Source organism: Pipistrellus hanaki (genome assembly GCF_964339955.1).
Source record: "Pipistrellus hanaki genome assembly, chromosome: 7".
NCBI classification, from domain to species: domain Eukaryota; kingdom Metazoa; phylum Chordata; class Mammalia; order Chiroptera; family Vespertilionidae; genus Pipistrellus; species Pipistrellus hanaki.
Window position 1 is genome coordinate 13,252,409 of NC_140509.1, and position 19,441 is coordinate 13,271,849.

The 19,441-nt window shown below is 43.5% G+C and overlaps 1 protein-coding gene across 1 annotated transcript in view; it reads left to right on the forward strand.

The window, feature by feature from the left end:
* The window catches only part of SPATS1 (spermatogenesis associated serine rich 1), a gene marked incomplete at both ends in the record, with an annotated part of 32,342 nt that extends 17,576 nt beyond the window's left edge, over positions 1–14,766 (forward strand). Inside the window, 3 exon segments of the mRNA XM_084890213.1 lie at positions 992–1,054; positions 3,809–3,924; positions 14,681–14,766. Coding sequence (XP_084746339.1) covers positions 992–1,054; positions 3,809–3,924; positions 14,681–14,766 — 265 coding nt within the window.
* Positions 14,767–19,441: the final 4,675 nt, after the last annotated feature.

Genomic DNA, 19,441 nt, shown 5'->3' on the forward strand with positions numbered 1-19,441 from the left:
CCTTGCCAGAAAAAGTGGTTGTTAATTTTATTCCTATTATTATTACCACAGCTTTTAAGACTTTTCTATTTTCATACTGAATCAGGTTTTTGAGTAGTGACTACTAGTTGGGTTCACTTACACTTGGAACTAAACTTAGAGCAAAGTGACTAAGTAAAAAGGGAGGGTCATTAAAAGAAAAATAGTTGGTTTAATTACATGGAGAGGAAAACTTTTTATCATGTTCTGATCAAAGAAGTTTTTACCAAGACATATTTTTATCAGTTCCTCACATTCTCAAATTCTAGGAGAACCTATTCTATTTTGGATGACCTTGGGTCCTAATTTTTCTTCCTTCTTCCTGGGTGTTATGCTACAAAATTCTCTACAGGAAGATCACAGAACTTCATTTTTTCCAGGATGTGCTATATTATTTAGGATGCCTAATGCCAAGTAACAAAAGAGTCAATTCAAATAAACTTGAGTAGTAAGGAAATTTATTATCTTATATAATAAAACCCTAATATGTAAATCAAAAAAAAAAAAAAGAAAAAGAAAAATAGTTGGTGTATTACATTAAAAATACCAATTAAAAATTAACTGATTTAGCCAAAACCGGTTTGGCTCAGTGGTAGAGCGTCGGTCTGCGGACTGAAGGGTCCCAGGTTCGATTCCGGTCAAGGGCATGTACATTGGTTGCGGACACATCCCTGGTGGGGGGTGTGCAGGAGACAGTTGGTCGATGTTTCTCTCTCATCGACGTTTCTGGCTCTCTACCTCTCTCCCTTCCTCCTCTCTGTAAAATATCAATAAAATATATTTTTTTTAAAAATTAACTGATTTAATGATTTTCACTAAAAATGATAGAATAGGAATTATGGCCCTTACAGTCTTGAAGCCCATAGATGACAATTAAAATGAGAAAATAAGACATTTTATTGAACACAATGATGTATTGACCTCTTTGCTATAGAAGCAAATCCATTTTATGACCACCTTTTCTGTTTTTCAGAGTGCCTTATGAAAAGAAATATGATACATTTATTCCACTTGAGCCTCTTCCACAAATTCCCAAGTGAGTTCTCCCACCCTGTTTTTATTTTATTTTATTATCCTACTAGAGGCCTGGTGCACGAAATTTGTGCACTTGAGGGGGGATCCCTCAGCCCAGTTTGTGCCCTCTCGAAGTCTGGGAGCCCTCGGGGGATGTCCTTATGCCCTTAAGGAGTGGGCCTAAGCCGGCAGTCAGACATCCTTAGTGCTGGCACAGAGGCGGGAGAGGCTCCTGCCACTACCACTGCATTTGCCAGCTGTGAGCCCAGCTTCTGGCTGAATGGCGCTCCCCCTATGGGAGCACACTGACCACCAGGGGCAGCTCCTACATTGAGTGCCTGCCCCCTAGTGGTCAGTATACATCATAGCGAGTGGTTAAGTAGCCTTAGCATCCTTAGCATATCATTAGTATATTATGCTTTAATTGGTTGAATGGATGACCAGATACTTAGCATATTAGGCTTTTATTATATAGGATCTTTATGAAAATATCAGTTATTATTTTCTCCTATGGAGGAACTCATGGACACCCAATACACAGGAACCTTTTGAATCCCAGCAAGTAGACAGGGCAGTTTGTATAGAGGGTTGCTGGTGAGACACTTGGAGGCAAGTCTCTGTGGGTTCTGACAGCTGGGCTGCTCACAAGATATGATTGACAAACTACCAGATGCCAGGTGGTGTGCTAGGTGTGTGCACTATGTGTGTGTGGAGGGGTTATGTGGAGAAAAAGACAAGGTTCCTGATTTCTGAAACATAAGAGATTGTTGGCAACGAAAGATGCTTAAATGAGTGCAGCCAGGGAGGATGGTTAGGGTGTGAAAAGGTAGAGAGGAAGCCATTGGAGTATTCCTGTATTTGAAGAAAGTATCATTTATCAGATCTCATATTTTTGCTTAGTTCCATTCTAAACTTTATTTACTGAAGCAAGGTGTCAGTATATTACTTAAATATATATATATATATATATATATATATATATATATATAGACACATATATATATTATTGATTTTTTACAGAGAGGAAGAGAGAGGGATAGAGAATCAGAAATATCAATGAGAGAGAATCATTGATCAGCTGCCCCCTGCATACCCCCTACTGGGGATGTGCCCGCAACCAAGGTACATGCCCTTGACCAGAATCGAACCCGGGACCCTTCAGTCCACAGGCTAATGCTCTATCTACTGAGCCAAACCAGTTTTGAAAGTATATTACTTTTTGTCCTGCTAGTTTTACTTGGGCTTCTATTATTTGGGTTTGTTTGTAAATGATAGTTTTAAATGATAACCTGATGCCCATCTATTTGTCTACATCAAGCATGTCAAACTCAAAGGCTAACACGGGCCAAATAAACAAGATTTAAGTTTATGTGGGCCTCAAAAAAACAAAAGCTTCAATTTTCATAGAAATGTAGGTTTATTTTGATAGAGACATGCTGAATACAAAGGGCTGAAATAAATGGGTAATCGTTAGCATAAAATAATAGAACATTTTAATAAAAATTAATTGTTTTTCTTGAACATTAATTTATCAGACACTGAATAACTGCACAAATTAATAAGCATAACACAAATAAACCTATTTTCCTTGTTCTCTGAAAGCAAAATACTTTCTGTTGCGCACACCAAACAAGTCAGTCCAAGACTAATGACGTGACAATCAGCTGCTAAAATATTCGCTGCTAGTATTAGTGGAGAGAAATTGTGCATCTGTGTGTAAGGCATGTAAGGGAAATGAATGCAACACGATTATAGTAATTGGTCATTAGCGAATGTTGTAGTTCCTTACTAATAATTATGTGTAACAGGATAATATAAAAATTAAGCTATGAAGTTTTTATTAAAACGTTTCTTACATACCGTTATATTGGCGGGGCAACACAAATATGCGTTGTGGGCCACATGCGGTCTATGGGCCCCGAGTTTGGCATACTTGGTCTGCATTTATCCTCTTCCTCCTTGCAGGGTCTTCCCTACCCTCCACAGGGTTATCAGGGCTTTCCCCACCCATGGTGCATTTCTCCTTAAAAGAATGGAAGTTCTAGCTACCAAAACATAAAACCATTCTTCATCTCCCTGCTTTGACTCATCCCAGGAGTCTCACTGCCTGATCCCTGCACACACAGCCCAGCCCAGCACATGTCATTTCAAATCTCAACAGACCGGGAGGAGGACCCTGGGTGTTTGCGTTAGCTGAGGCCCCAGCAGACAGCAGAGGCACACTCAGCTGGGGTTCTGAAGGCAGCTTCACGAAGGACGTGTTCACAGATGTGTGAACAAGGTGCGAGAACACACATGGGAGGGTAACGCACCCAGGGGCTGCCAACAGGGGGAAGCTTTGACTGCTCTGAAGTCTGAGCGGCAAGAGGAGGAATCGTGGTTTGCAGAGCAGTGGGAGTAGAAGGGCTGTTCAGAAGGAGCTGTGGCAGTGGAGAATGTGGCCGCTGCCAGAACTGGGGTTCCTCAGGATACAGGGCAGGAATTGGGTAAGAAATATCCCACCCTGTCTGCTCACCTTCTCATCTTCTGTTGGTGCCTCTCCTTAGCCACGCCCAGCTCAGAGAGAAGTCAAGCTAATGACAGCTGCAGGGGTCAGTTTCCCGGACAGAGAAGGGCAGAAAAAAGATCTGGGTTTGGGACAGGGGCAAATGGTGAACAATTAGCATGGTGTTTTATTTGACACTGATCTCCTAAATTGGAGGCCTTCTTACTGAGCATGCTGATCAATTTTTACATCAGACAAATGCAAACTCAGGGTGTCGTTTTCTCTCTACAGCTTGCCTTTCCGGGTAAAGGAGAAGGCCAACAAGCTGAAGAATGAGATAAGAGAAGTTGAGGAGCTGGAGAACTGGCAGTCATCGGTCCCTTTGATAAACAGTGTATTCTCTGCTGGTGGGTTAAAGAACCTTCAAAAAATAGCATAAAAACTGGAGGCCAGTCCAGAAGAGCAGGCTTTTGAGCGGCTTCTCCATGGAGAGGAGAAAAGGCAGAGCCCATCTCAGAGTGGATGGTGTCTTTTGGCCCAGAGATGGTCTCTTGAGCAGACAGGGCCCCACTTCATGGGTTGAGTGTGTTGGTTGGGAACTCTTAGTCTTTTTGTTTGTTGCTAATCCTCACCCAAGGATACTTTTTCCATTGATATTTAGAGAGTGGAAGGCACGGGAGAGAGAGAGATGGATGTGAGAGAGACACACTGATTGGTTGCCTCCCATATAAACCATGACGAGGGCCGGGAATCGAGCCTGCAATGAGGTATGTGCCCTTGACCGGAATCAAACCCGGACCCTTTAGTCCACAGGCCAAACTGGCTCTATCCACTGAGCCAAACTGGCAGAGAACTCTTAGTCTCTTAATGGAACACAATCTTTAACTCCATGCCTCTGTCCACAGGTAGTTTGGACCTTTCAAGACATTCCTGAGAGAAACAGGCCACCGGGCACTCTGGGGAGCCTCTTCCAGTTGATTGCATCTGTCTGTGTGACTGCTCTCAATCAAATGTCTTTGATGAGGAATCACTGTGCCTTGCTTTTCTTAACTTTATATTTTGAAAACTTTTAAACTTACAGAAAAATTGGGAGAACCTACAAATACCTGCAAATCTTTCACCTAGATTCTATGAGTGTTAACATCTGTCCAAATTTGTATGCATGTTCTGTCTCATATTATTGCTATTATTATTTTGCTGAATTATTCCGGAGTGAGGGGCAGACATCATATCCCTTTACCTCTCCATACCTGTAAACTTTAGTATATATCTCCTATGGTCAAGGATATTCTCCAACAACCACAATGCAAATATTGAAGTCAGAGATTTTTAACTTTATTACAATACCCCCACTAGACAGTCCATACTCAATTTTATTCTGTTAAATTTAATTTTCTAAGGATGCCCTCAAATTGATGGCATGCGAGCTTTCATCAATTTTGGTAAAATTGTTTTTATTTCATTAATTCCTTTTGAGATTTTCTCTATTATCCACGCAATACATGCCAGAAAAACGTGAAGCCTGGCTCTCCCTCAGGCAGTTAATGCCAGGAGCTCCATTCCCCACTTCCGTATTGTCTGACTACACAGCCAAGCAGGATGACAGCTCAGTGGCACCAGCCAGGAGTCTTAGGCTCTCTCATCAATCAGGCAAGAAGCAAACATTTGGAGGAGGTGGATCCAAAAGCCACTCCTGTACAGCCAGGCTGTGAGTCTCAGCAGTCAAACCAATGGCTCAGCACTTTCATAGCCCATCTTCTTCTCCACTGAGACCCCCACTAGTTGGCTAATGGAGGTACAGGTCTGGTCTCCCCAAAACCTTAGAGTGCAAAGAGAGAATTTGGCCCATGCAGGGACTCAAGAGTGCCCAAGACATGAGACACAATTTCTTTTCCTGTCGAACATTGTCTTCATGTTATTGGTGGAAGCTGGGTATCCCTCTCCCCACTGAGTGCTGGGGGTTGGGTTCTTATGACATCTCGAGAAAGAATATTGTACGGGAGGATGAGTGATCTTTATTTGCATGGAATTACATCTCTAGGTTTGCAAAGTCCCATTTCCCTTAAACCATCCTGGAAGATGGGCAGCTGGGGATTCAGCAGAGCTAAAAGCGAAGCCAGTGTCCAGAGTTTCCATCCCATGGTAGAACGGGGTCTGGTGTAGCATTAGGCTGATGGTAGTCATCAGTCCATTATGTGGGGTCCACATAGCTGTGGGTGAATGCAGGCGTGTGAGAGTCCTGCTGGCCAGGTGACCGAGCAAGCAAGAGAGCGAGAGCAACAAGAGAGGGAATTTCTTAGTTTGGGTGCTTATGTATCTCAAATCTTCCTGCACTTGCAGTGGCCATGTCTGCTCTGGCCGCTGACCTGTTGCCAGGTGTGACGGACAGGCAGGTGCCTTCCCTAGGTCACCCTGACTTTACTGGGCCTGCGTCTCTATTGCAGCTGTCTGGCAAAGCTGCACAAATGGCATTCCTGTAAAATGTGGCCTTCCCTGTGCTCCTTTCCAGTTATTTAATAACCAGGTTCATCCCAACAGTGTCATTCAGAGCCAGCCAAAGTGATGAGGCAGGCTTAGAACACAGTACGTTCATGCTGACTTCATACATGGCTTCTCCCCTAGCTGGTTTGGCTCAGTGGATAGAGCATTGGCCCAGGTTCAACTCTGGTTAAGGACACATGCCCGGGTTGTGGTCTTGATCCCCAGTGGGGGACTTGCAGGAGGTAGCCGATCCATGATTCTCTCTCATTGTGGATGTTTCTCTCTTTCTCTTTCTTCCTCTCTGAAATCAATAAAAATATATTACAAACAAACAAACACATGGCTACTGTCAGCAACTGCACCTGACCCCCCTCAGGTTAACATCAGCATATCTCAGTGATGATTCTCTTATCTCCGAACACAAGGCCCACCCTGCTACCCAACAAAACCCAGGAAAGAAAATAAAGCGAAATAATCTAAAAAAAAAAAAAACAGAAAAAAAGAGATTGCCAACAGATTTTCTCAAAGACATCGACTTCTGAGAAAACTAATATTTGTGTCCTTCTGTTACTTAAAGTTTAAAGATGTCAATGCAACCTCCTGTGTGGGTGGATAATGGAGAACACAACATAGATGAACAGGAAGGTTCTGTAGGAAACTCCAGATGGGATTATCCGTGAGGAACAGGAAACTGCCTGGAGGGAACGAGTTCCACACTGGAAAGGGATTAAGAAAAACAACAAAAATATAGTTTCAGAAGATTTGTAGTCATCTTTACATTTCAAAGAGGTCTATATAATTCCTAGGTGCTACTCTAAGCCTGAGTGGATATGATTTAAACATATTATCAAATGCATCCATTTCTGAAGTTTCAGGGCCACATTCCATCCCCTGGAATCAGGGCAATTTTTACTGGATTTGTGAATTTCTGTGGACAATTCTTAGTGCCAGGCCTTACTCCATGGCACTCCTAACCGCTGGCAGGCGAAGAGCTCCATCACTCACCCTCATGCACATGTATGTCCTCACCGGTGGGTATTTTGAGGAGACCAAGTGTGAGGATAAACAAGTCATCCTTTCCGTCAAAGAACAGTTTAGACAGACAGCCATCATTTTGGATTGCATGACTTGCAGCTCCCCTGGGGGCCACCATCTTGAAATGGCAAAGGCCAACCCCTCCCTTTGAATTAGCCAACCAAGAGTGAGGGACAGGTCATGTGCATCAGGATTAAAAAGCTGAGCAGACTCTGCTCAGTGTGTGCGTGCTACCAGACAACGTACTGCGCATCCTCCTGCAGGAGTAAAGATATTTGCCTTGCTGCCTGGCTCCAGGGTATGTTTTGTGTTCTACCAGGACTCGCCTTATTTCTTACAATTTGGGGGCTTGTCCAGGATACCATTTGTCATCACGGGGAGACTGGACCCCTCTTCTGAGGAAGTGCGCCCCGCTGACAAATTGTGGTGGCCTTGGTGAGGAGGGACAGCCATTACCCCTGGGCCGACTACGAGCTCAGGATCGAGAGTCAGCCAGCAATACATGAAGGGCCCAAGCAAGAACCATGGCAGTCAGGTAACCTCATGCATGAGCTAAGTTGGGAAATTGGACTGAGTACTACTTTGGTGATTAGGTATCCTTGGAGGTCAGGTGTTTGTGACTGGGATGTGTGTGGGAGTGGGGAGTTCTGATCTGTGGCTCCATTCTCCTGCGAGGGAAGTGGCCAGAGAGGAACAACGCTGATCTCGGGGAGTAGGAGAAACCTCCAACATGGGAGGTGAGTACATAGTCACAAAGGGCCTGTTGAGGATAGGAAACAGAAATTCTAGGCCTACGGAATACGTGCCCCCGAAATAGTCCACTGAGAGAGTGCTGGGATTCTGGGGAGGGGCAGTTCCGGAACCAGGGACAGAAGACACTGCTCTGCTTTAGTGGTTCTTAATGTAGGGGATTCTATAGTGTAAACTCTTCCTGTGTTGTGTGTGCCTGTATAAGAATTTTTCTGTTGATGTTTTATGTCTCTTTATTGTTTGTTTAATTTGTTTAAAGATGGGGCAAGACCCACTTTGGGGAAGCGCAGTTATGTGTGGTGAGGCTGAACACATGACAGAGATTGAAGGATGTCCCAGCAGCTGCCAAGAATCCTTAATCTTGGGGACTCTTCCTACTCGCCCTCTCAGGGTGTTAGCCACCAGACACTCTTAGCTAGTGAGATTTCTGTCTGTGTGTCTGTAATGTAATGTTGGCTTTCTATCTTTTAGTGACTTTAGTCTGCTCTTTTCTGGTTTATGAATATGGGGAAGTACGGTAAGCTATGCCGGCTGGGTGGACAACAAGGTTAATGCTTCCATGATAATGGGCAGGTTTTTAAAAAATATATATGTTATTGATTCTTTTTTTTTTTAAATCAATCTTTATTGTTCATATTATTACAAAGGTTCCTCATTTCTTTCCCCCTCCACCAGGTTCCCACCTTCCCTCCCCCCTCCCCATCCCCCATTGTCCTCATCCATAGGTGCACAGTTTATGTTCAGTCTCTTCCTCCCTCCCTTTCCCTGATAGTAAATCCCCTTTCAGATAGTAAATCAGTTACTTAGCATTTTCTCATATCAATAATACCTCCACATGCCCAATGATACACTTCACACAAAAGACATTTCCAAATAGGTCAACCAGCCTCATCCAGGCCCCACCCAAGGCACTCACAGATCAACACCCCAGCGCTATACTAACTCAACACATCCAGATCTAAGCCTTCATCACTTGATTCAGCAGACCCTCAAGTTCCCACAAAAGTTTCCAGCCATGTCTGAGAGGCAGCCGTGGGGCAGGGGCAGGCGAGGAGCGAGCTGTTCCAGGCCTGGCTGCTTCGGGCCTGGCCTCTGTTGCTCTGGTTCGTTCCACAACCAGCTGCTCCAGGTCTGGTAACTGCCGCTCCCGACCTAGTTGCTCTGGACTTGGCTGCTGCTGCTCCGGGCCTGGCCGCACCTGACCCGGATGCTCTGGGCCCGGCTGCTCCGGGCCCGGCCACTCCAGGCCTGGCCGCTCCCAGCCTGGCAGCTGCTGCTCCAGGCCTGGCCGCTCCCAGCCTGGCAGCCGCTGCTCCATTTTATTGATTCTTTACAGAGAGGAAGAGAGAGGGATAGAGAGTTAGAAACATGGATGAGAGAGAATCACCGATCAGCTGCCTCTTGCACACCTCCTACTGGGGATGTGCCCGAAACCAACGTACATTGCCTTGACCCAAATCGAACCCGGGATCTTGCAGTCTGCAGGTCACTGCTCTATCCACTGAGCCAAACCGGTTTCAGCCGATAATGGGCAGTTCTTAAATAAGGATGGAACTCATTCCAAGAGTGACTCCCAGGTCCCGGGGCATATGACTCCCAGTTAAATTGGTATGTCCTTTCTTTGAACAGAAAGGGCAATCACAATTAACAGTATAATTAATATTTCCTATAACCATAACTAGTCCTCAATATTCTGGGGTTTTTTTTTCCCCTTAACACTGGGAGGAACAGGTATTTGTTCTGTAGAAGTAATCTCTAGTAGTGAAGTGGGGGCCCTCCAGTTTTTATAGAAAAAAATAAAATAGTACTTTCACACTGAGTTATCCCTTTTACAAAACTGGTCAAGAAAATGCTAAAGGTAGTAATTGGCTTTAAAATCTCAAAGTTGTTAAGATATAATAAATAGATGTTACTAAAGTGAGGGATTTATGATAAAGCTTTTCAGTAATAATTATAAATATGTTAAGTCCAGTCACTCAAGAAGAGATTGACTATGCTCTCTATTGGATAAAGAAGCCAGTAATCCTTTTCCATGTAAAAGTAGAGAAGCCTAAAAGAGAACAGGGGCAGACAGAGAAATGAGATCCCTTGTGCTGCCTTTCCTTCCCTATTCGACCAGGGGACAATCTGAGAGAACATTCAAGATTTACAATCCCAGCCTCCCCTCAGGAGGAGGGCTGTCTTGATAAAGCTCCAACCAGTCTTGAGACCTCTGCAACAAGATTTTCTAGGTTGCAAAAGGAGTTGGAGCAGTGTAAAAAAAAAAAAAAAAGAGTTAAAACCTCTGCTGAAAGACCTATGTGGCTTAGCTGACCAGCTAGACCCATTTTTGGGCCTACAAGTATATACATAGTTCTGAGTTAATGTCTATCTTGGGAATACTATTCTCAGGAAAAGAAGGGGGAATGATTTGAAGGTTGGGTAAGTCTATCTGGGAAAGGGAGCATATGGGTTACAGAAAAAAAGGAAGGGATCCCTCACTGAGCCTTTAGATCCCAAGGCCACATTCTCACTGCCTTCCCAAAGAACATTTCTTTTTTAATAAATCTTTATTCAGATTATTAGAGTTGTTCCTCCCCCTTCCTCCCCACCAAAGCTCCCCTCCACTCCACCCTCTGCCCTTGCCCCTGCCACTGTCCTCATCCATAGGTGTACAATTTTTGTCCAGTCTTTTCCTGCCCCCTCCAACAGGTTCCCCCCAAGAATTGTCAGTTCACTTCCTTTCTATTTTTTTAAAGTATATTTTATTGAGTTTTTACAGAGAGGAAGGGAAAGGGATAGAAAGTTAGAAACATCGATGAGAGAGAAACTGCCTCCTGCACATTCCCTACTGGTTATGTCCCTGCAACCAAGGTACATGTCCTTGACCAGAATTGAACATGGGACCCTTGGGTCTGCAGGCTGATGCTCTATACACTGAGCCAAACTGGCTAGGGCTCCACTCCCTTTCTATGCCCCCGATTCTATTCACCAGTTTATTCTGTTAGTCAGATTTTTTAATTCACTTAATTTTTAGATTCATTTGTTTATAGATATGTATTTGTTGTTCATAATTTTTATCTTTACTTTTTCTTCTTCCTCTTCTTAAAGAATACCCTTAATCATTTCATATAATACTGGTTTGGGTTTGGCGGTGATGAACTCTTTTAACTTTTTCTTATCTGTGAAGCTCTTATTTGACCTTCAATGTTAAATGATAGCTTTGATGGGTAGAGTAATCTTGTTTGTAGGTTCCTGATATTCATCACTTTAAATATTTCTTGCCACTCCCTTCTGGCCTGCATAGTTTCTGTTGAGAAGTCAGCTGACAGTCGTATGAGTATTCCCTTGTAGGTAATTAACTTTTTCTCTTGCTGCTTTCAATATTCTCTCTTTGTCTTTTGCTCTTGGCATTTTAATTATGATGTGTCTTGATGTGGTCCTCTTTGGATTTCTTTTGTTTGGGGTTCTTTGTGTTTCCTGGACTTGTAAGTCTATTCTTTCACCAGGTGGGGGAATTTTTTCTGTTATTATTTCTTCAAATAGGTTTTCAATATCTTGCTCTCTCTCTTCTTCTGGCACTCCCATAATTTGGATGTTGGTACACTTGAAGTTGTCCCAGGGGCTCCTTACACTGTCTTCATGTTTTTTTTATTCTTTTTTATTTTTGCTTCTCTGGTTAGGTGTTGTTTGCTTCTTTCTATTTCAAATCTTTGACTTGATTCTTGGGATCCTCTACTTTGCTATTGGATATCTGTACATTATTCTTTATTTCTAGTTGGTTCTTTTTCATATCCTTGAGGGTCTCACTAAATGTCTTGAAGGTTTCTAGAAGATTCTTGAGTAACCTTATAGCCATGGTTTTAAACTCTATATCCAGTAGTTTGCTTTAATTTGTTATCTGTTTCTTTGTCTCTGCATTTTGGCTGCTTCCCTGGTTTTGTGTGCTAGGTGTCCTATAAGGCCCAGTGTCTCAGCCTCCCTAATTACCTGAGGTGGACACTCTTGGTGCACCCCTCTGTGGGTTGTATGCACAGTCTTGTTGTAGTTAAGCCTTGATTGCTGTTGGAATCATTGGGAGGAATTGACTTCCAGGCCAATTATTGGCTATGAGAATGAGTTGTGTCTACAATGGGAGAACTTCTGTGCTGGAGATACCCTTATGGGGCAAGACTTGCTTCAGTGGGACTTTGGTGCTCACTGAGTCTTCCCCCTGAGTGTATCTCTTATGGATGTGAAGAGTTGTAATCTGGATAGTTTCTCTCTGACCACTGGGTATACTGATGTCTTGGATCTCCAAGGAGTTGCAAAGCCAGCCACTGCCTGAGGCCACCCAGCAGGAGCTACAGAGAGATCTTCAGATTCCTCCTCTTTGTTTAGGGTTTGGAGGTGCCCAGATGAGGCCCAGCTGTGAACCAATTTCAGCTGCTGTCCAGCCTTGGGCCTTCTTTTGGAGGCTCTGGAGCTCTCTGACCCAGCTGCAGTTTGTTAGGTTTTAAGATTGCAAAAGGCCAGACCATTCATATGCAAAACCCTCTGCACACAACTTGGGTGGGTTTGTAAATTGGGTGGGGCAGAGGTCTCAGGGAATCACTAGGGAATCTGCCCTGAAGAAGTCCTCGGGCCTCTGTGTCCCGTGGCACTGTGCAGGAACAATGATCGGTGCAAGCACCTCTGAGAGAAAGCTGTCCTCACGTTTTCCAGCCTGATGCCAGATAGTCTAGTTTCTCCCCATATGAGTCTGGGCCCCTAGAGTTTTGCCCAGAACTGGAGTTCAGAGCAGTTGGGAGCTTGTATCTCCCTCCAGATTGAAAAAGACAACAGCATACCCAGTTGCCAGCCCTTTTCTGCACACGCCTTTGTACCTCTGCACTTCACTTCTGCACCTCCGCACCTCCTCCCAGTCTCAGTGTGCTTTTCTCTTTCCTCCTAGTTGTATAAATTCCACCCAGCCAGCCTTCCTGTGGTTCTGGATGATATCCATTTTGTCTTTTAGTTGTAGTTTTGTAGTGGTGGTGTGAAGCAGCAAATTCAGGTGTTAACCTATGCTGCCATCTTGGTGCCTCTCCCAAAGAACATTTCTTTACTTAACAGTCCGGCTACTAACAGAAGCTGAACTCATCACCCAAGTCTTAGCATGTTATCTATAAGGAAAAGTGTGGCAGTTTTGAATCCAGGCAGCTAGAGGTCTGGGAACAGGCTGCAGGGCTTGCTCCCTCCTCCCCCACCCTTTTATTCAGCCTCATAATGCATATACATAATTTTCCAAAGTATTTGATAACTTAAAGGTTTTGTAGCATTGCTGGGTTAAATGATAAATATCTAAATATTTTGAAATAACAGGATACTGAAACACTAATTAATCTGAGTTTGCCTGTTAGGAAAAATATAGAGGATGGATTTGAATCTATTAGTGAATAAGTTTTGTATTTTATTTGAAACTAGAGGCCCAATGTACAAAATTTGTGCACAGGTAGGGGCCTTAGGCCTGGCTGGCAATTAGGACTGGTCTGTGGGGTGACCAACTGGGTGATCAGGGGGCACCAATCTTGGCCAGCCTGGTGCTACCTTCTCGCCAGCCTCACCACCACTGCCACTTCTGGTTGTGCCCTGTGCAGGCCAATTGGGGGGGCGATATGGGGGACCACTTCTGGCACCCACCTTGGCTGGCCTGGAGCCTGTTGTCTGGGGGAAGCTCCTGCATTGGGCATTTGCCCCCTGGTGGTCAGTGTGCATTACAGCAGCCAGTCGTTCTGCCAGTCATTTTGCTGTTCAGTCGATTTGCATATTGGGCTTTTATTATATAGGACTAGAGGCGTGATGCACAAAATTTGCCCTCGCAGCCCCAGCTTCATCCAGAAGGTCATCCGATGGTTGCCTGGAAGGGTCTCTAGACAGTCATTCTGTTTTTTGGTCTAATTAGCATATTAGCACTTTATTATATAGGATATCTCAAAATGTGAATGTATTGCTAACCTGAGGAATATTAATTACGTACATGCCACCTTAAAATTAAGGTTTCTAAGGGTTAAGAATTCTAAAATTATGGTTTTGGTATAATAGAGAAAGCATGAGGCATGGAAATACATTTTGAAGGAGAAAGAAAGTGGTTTCTAAAGCTGGTTATTTAACGTCTGTAAAAAAAAAAAAAAAGTTGAGCTGAAACCAGTTTGGCTCAGTAGATAGAGCATCGGTCTACGGACTGAGGGGTCCCAGGTTCAATTCGAGTCAAGGGCATGCACCTTGCTTTCGGGCACATCCCCAGTGAGGGGTGTGCAGGAGGCAGCTGGTTGATGTTTCTCTCTCATCGATGTTTCTGGCTCTCTATCCCTCTCCCTCCTTCTCTGTAAAAAACCAATAAAATATATATTTTTTTAATGTTGAAAAGAAATTGAATAAATAATACAGTTCAGTAAGCCAGGATAAGTAGAATAGGAAAATTGAAATAGTTAAACGACACTTTGGAGCCATCTAGTAAATCCTATCTTCCCTAAAACAAGGACACTTAATAGTAAATGACTTGCATTTTGCCTTCCTAAATAGAGTATATAACCTATATCAATGTACTCAGGGAGACTGATAGCAGAGATACAATTAGTGTCAAGGACAAATGAAGCTAGAAAATAAACCTTATTTTGGTTATTCCTTTTCTGAAGCAAAAGTTCTATAAATTATTATATGTTATATTAATCAGATATTTTTAAAAAAGTAATCTTAATTGTGGGAACAAAGTTTTACTAGCTTATGTTTGTGTTTAATACCCTCTTGTCACTTTAAATGCTATCTAAACTTTTGGTAGGATGGGTTTGACAAACTTCCTAGGGTTTAAATTTTAATCAAAGTTTTTTTTTGTTTGTTTTTGTTTTCTGTGTGTGTATGTGTGTTTTTGTTTTGTTTTGTTTTGTTTTTTCCTCCTAGAGTTGGCTATAGTTGGTTCCAGTAGGCTCCAGTTTCCAGTACGCTCAACAACTTCCACAATGAAATATGAGGACAAATTTTTTTAAGACCTATGTACTGGGTATCTCTTCTACTTGAATCTCTCTCAGGTTAGAAGGCCTCCTGACCCAAGGACCTCCTCTTGAGTTTCTGATTCATTGTCATTGACCAGAAGACTATGTTTGTTCTAGTCAAGACTTGGAAGGAAAGCAAGTTGGAACCCTCATGGGAAGGACTCTACCTGTCTTGCTTACCACAGAGACTGCTATTTGGACTGTAGAGCTATGTTGGACCCATCACACATGGGTTAAGGGCAGACACAACTCAACTTGAACAGCCATACCAGGACATATCCCCTTGAAGTTGATTCTAAAAACTGTGAACTGTCTTAACCATCATGTACTGAGTTCTCTTTGCTTTAGGGATCTGGCAAATTGCAAGTGCTTACAAAATTGCAAGTGGGCTGGAGAAAGGTGTACAATCTGAATCCCAGTTAAATTAATGGTTAGAGATAACTTGAATGAGTTGGACATTTCAGCTCTTAGGTTTAAAGATTGGCTAGGACTAGACTTAGGAATAGATGTTGCTGGACAAGATCCCCTACGCCACTGCCACCACCATGCAAATAGAAGTAGGATATAAGGGAACGAATGTCTGGGTGGAATGGATTAAATATTCTGTAGGTGCCCTAAGTAAAAGTGATTGTTTTGCTTGTGTGGCAAGAAGGCTAGAGGCCCAAGCGGTCCCATTTCTGTTCGGATGGACCTCAGACAGTATGGGATGGAATATGTGCTTGCCTTGTACCAGAAAGAAACTGCCTGGGGAAATGCTTCCTGTAAGACTCTTGCCCTGTTGTTCCCATTCAACAGAGGTGAAGAGCAAGGACCCCCAAAATGATTCAGCCCCCATTCTTCAACATAAACTATATCTCCTGCCTCTTAGGGGGAGGAGGGGAAAACAGTATTCAGAGTTTATGAGAAATTTATCCAGATGTGTAAATGGCCAAGTATCCTCAGAAGCCAATCATGCTGCACTGTCGATACCCTATGCTGATGTCTGGTGGTGTTATGGGAGACCCTTACTTGTGGCTTTGTCCAGCAAATGGAATGGAACTTGCACTCTTATACAATTGGCTATCCCTTTCGCTTTGGTATATCGTAAACCTTTTTCAATGGACAGACAGACTAGGAAGAGGAGAAAGAGTCCAGGAGGCTCCTTTGATCACCATATATACACAGATTTCTTTGGGTTTCCAGGAGGAGTGCCAAAGGAATTTAAGACTAGAAATCAGATTGCCACAGGATTTGAATCTGTCCTGTTCTGATGGCCCACTGTAAACAAGAATGTGGTTTGATTAATTATATCTATTACTCAGAGGCCCAGTGCACAAATTGGTGCACCAGTGGGATCCCTTGGCCTGGCTTGTGGGATTGAGCTGAAGCCAGCTCTCCAACATCCCCTGAGGGGTCCCAAATTGTAAGAGGATGCAGGCCATGCAGAGGGACCCTTCTGGTGCACAATTGGGGCTAGGGAGGGATGTGGAGGTTGGCCAGCCATGGAGGGATTGCGGTAGAGCTCCAGGGCATGTCCCGCCTATCTCACTCAATCCTGATCAGCCAGACTCCAGCAACAAGCTAACTTACCAGTCAGAATGTCTGCCCCCTGGTGGTCAGTGCATGTTATAGTGAGTAGTTGAGTGGCCTTAGCATATCATTAGCATATTATGCTTTTATTGGTTGAACAGATGACCAGACACTTAGCATATTAGGGTTTTATTATCTACTAGGGGCCCGGTACACAAAATTTGTGCATGGGGAAGGGAGGGTCCCCTTAGCCCAGCCTGCACCTTCTCCAAACTGGGACCCCTCGGGGATGTCCGACTGCTGGTTTAGGTATGTGCCCTGAACAGGAATCAAATCCATGACCTTTTGGTACATGGGATGACACTCCAACCAACTCAGCCACACAGGCCAGGGCCCAGCCCTTCCTTCTATCTCGGCACAAAGAGGTTGAACTTCATGAACATGAAGATTCCCTTCATCTCACTTTAGTTTTTTTTGTAAATAATAGTGTGTGTGCACAGGTGTGTGTGTGTGTGTGTGTGTGTGTGTGTGTGTTCATTTTTACTTTATTTAACTGATGTTTGAAGGTTTGATAAAAACAACCCTTATAGGACATTAACAAGTAAATTCACTAGAATACTGACTTACATTGCACATAAAGTATTCTACTTTCAGATCTTGAGAACAATGAAAAAAAATGGCCTCTGTGGGTTAGAGGGGAAAATTGTTATACAGCTAGTAGCACCAAAGTCCAAATAAGCTCAAAGAAGACAATTCCAAGACTGATTCTAATATCTCTGCCAATTAAACTTTTAAAGTTCCACAACTGACTTAGGGATATTCTGTACGATTCCCTGTCAATAGTTCTGGTTTCAGGTTTTCAGTTTGGTTAGACTGTTTTCTTCTGCTCGTAGGTGTTTGGCCAGGTAGCTCAGAGCATTGTCCTGATACACGAAGGTTGGGGGTCCGATCCACAGTTAGGTCACATACAAGAAACAACCAATGAATGCATAAATAAGTGGAACAACAAATCTCTCTTTCTCTAAAAATGAATTTAAAAAAGAAGGTAGGTAAACGCCTTGTTGATCGGATTTGGGTCGGTGAAGTATTTTAGCGTTGGATACTTTAAGATCACGACAGTGGCCTAGAGAGGCTTTCGTTTCCTGGCTGGACAACCAGGAGTGAGTGATACCTGGGCAATGTGCCAGACATGGGTGGTGCACCTTTAAGGGGGACACTGGCCAAGATCCCAGTGGGCTCCAGGAAAGGATGTGGGAGCCTCTTTGAGATGCCTGGTGTCCTTTCCATGTTGGGAAACTCCAGGAGGGGTGACAGCCTGACCTCACCCTGGCGGAGCGGGAGTCACTGACTTGAGGAGCCAACACCTGGACTTGGTACAAAATGCATACATGACAAGTAAACATTTCCTGTGCATGGAGGGACTCAGCCTCATATGAAATAAGAAACCCTATACCCGATGACTTGTTTTCTGAGGAAATGTATACACCTCCACCAAATATAGAGAGGGTGAGGGGTAGCTTCCAGTGGTGGTGGTGTGAGCATGGGTATGATCATCCGGCTAGAAATGTGTTTCTCTGGTGGCCTGCAGTGTGGGCTCTAGTAAAAATTGGGGTTCTCTTAGAGAGGGAGGACAATGGATGCATGAGGCATAATTATATAATACTACAAATTATTTGTTTATATGAAGTTTAAATTTATTTTTTATTTTATTTTTTTGTTGATTTTTTTATAGAGAGGAAGGGAGAGAGACAGAGAGTTAGAAACATCAATGAGAGAGAAACATTGATCAGCCGCCTCTTGCACATCCCCTACTGGGGATGTGCCCCAACTGAGGTACATGCCCTTGACCAGAATCGAAACTGGGACCCTTGAGTCCACAGGCCGATGCTCTATCCACTGAGCCAAATCAGTTCAGGCCTGAAGTTAAATTTAACTGGGAGTTCTACATTTTTATTTGCTAAATCTGGCAACTTACAGCCGAGGTGGCACAAAGGAGAGGATTTGATGGCTAACTAGGAGATAAAAGTGGCTAGACTCTGGTTTTGGATATGGGTGGGGGAAGTTATGGGAGAAATGGCCAAGGTGGATGGATAGTGCTGTTGCCTGGACAACACATGGAGTCTAGCCTGTGTGGTATCTTTATACACCTAGAGAAGGATGCCCTCTTCCTGGATAGTCGCGTGGATGCACCACTTGGTGAGAAGTGTGCACGGCTTCAACTCCATGTGTCCCCTGTGCAGGGAACCACTTACACAACCTGCAGCCTGGTGCTGTTCCCTGAAATAAGAAATGCTGTGGGGAAATACAGGCTTTCTGGGGGGAGCTCCATTTTGGGAAGTTGAAACTGGGGAAACTGTGACACACACAGATGAGCTGTCCAGGATGTAGTTGGGCATCTCAGTGTGGGGTCTGTTACATGCATGTGAAAAAAGTCTCTTGTGAGAAATGAAATCCCAAGCCTGTACCACGTGAATGCAGGGTCTAGATGTAAATTACCTGGCTGGAATATCAATCCCAAACTGAGAAATGAGCTCAAAAAGACTCTTGAACTTCTGGGGAAAAAGCATATTCTGAGAAAAAGCAAAAGCAAATTTTCTTTGGGTACCCTCCCTATTTCCCCCACCCTCCTCCAGCTCAGGGCTCAGTGAGGTTCTTAGAAATAATACACATGAGCCCTAGCTAGTTTGGCTCAATGGATAGAGTGTTGGCCTTCAGATTGAAGGTTCCCAGGTTTGATTCCAGTCAGGGGCACATGCCTGGGTTGCGGGGTTGATCCCCAGTAGGGGACATGCAGGAGGCAGCCAATCAATGATTCTCTCTCATCATTGATCTTTCTCTCCCTCTCTTTCCTCTCCAAAATCAATAAATATCTATCTATCTATCTATCTATCTATCTATCTATCTATCTATCTATATCTATATATCTATATCTATATCTATATCTATCTATCTATCTATCTATCTATCTATCTATATATATATATATATTTTTTTTTTTTTTTAAAAGAAAGAAAGAATATCCATGAAGATGAGTTTCTGAGAAAAAAATTACAAACTATAGATTGGAGAGGAACCAAGATGGCGGCCTAGGTAAGCACCTAAGCTGTCGCCTCACGCAACAATTTAAAAAACAACAACGAAAACCAGAACGGACTTCATC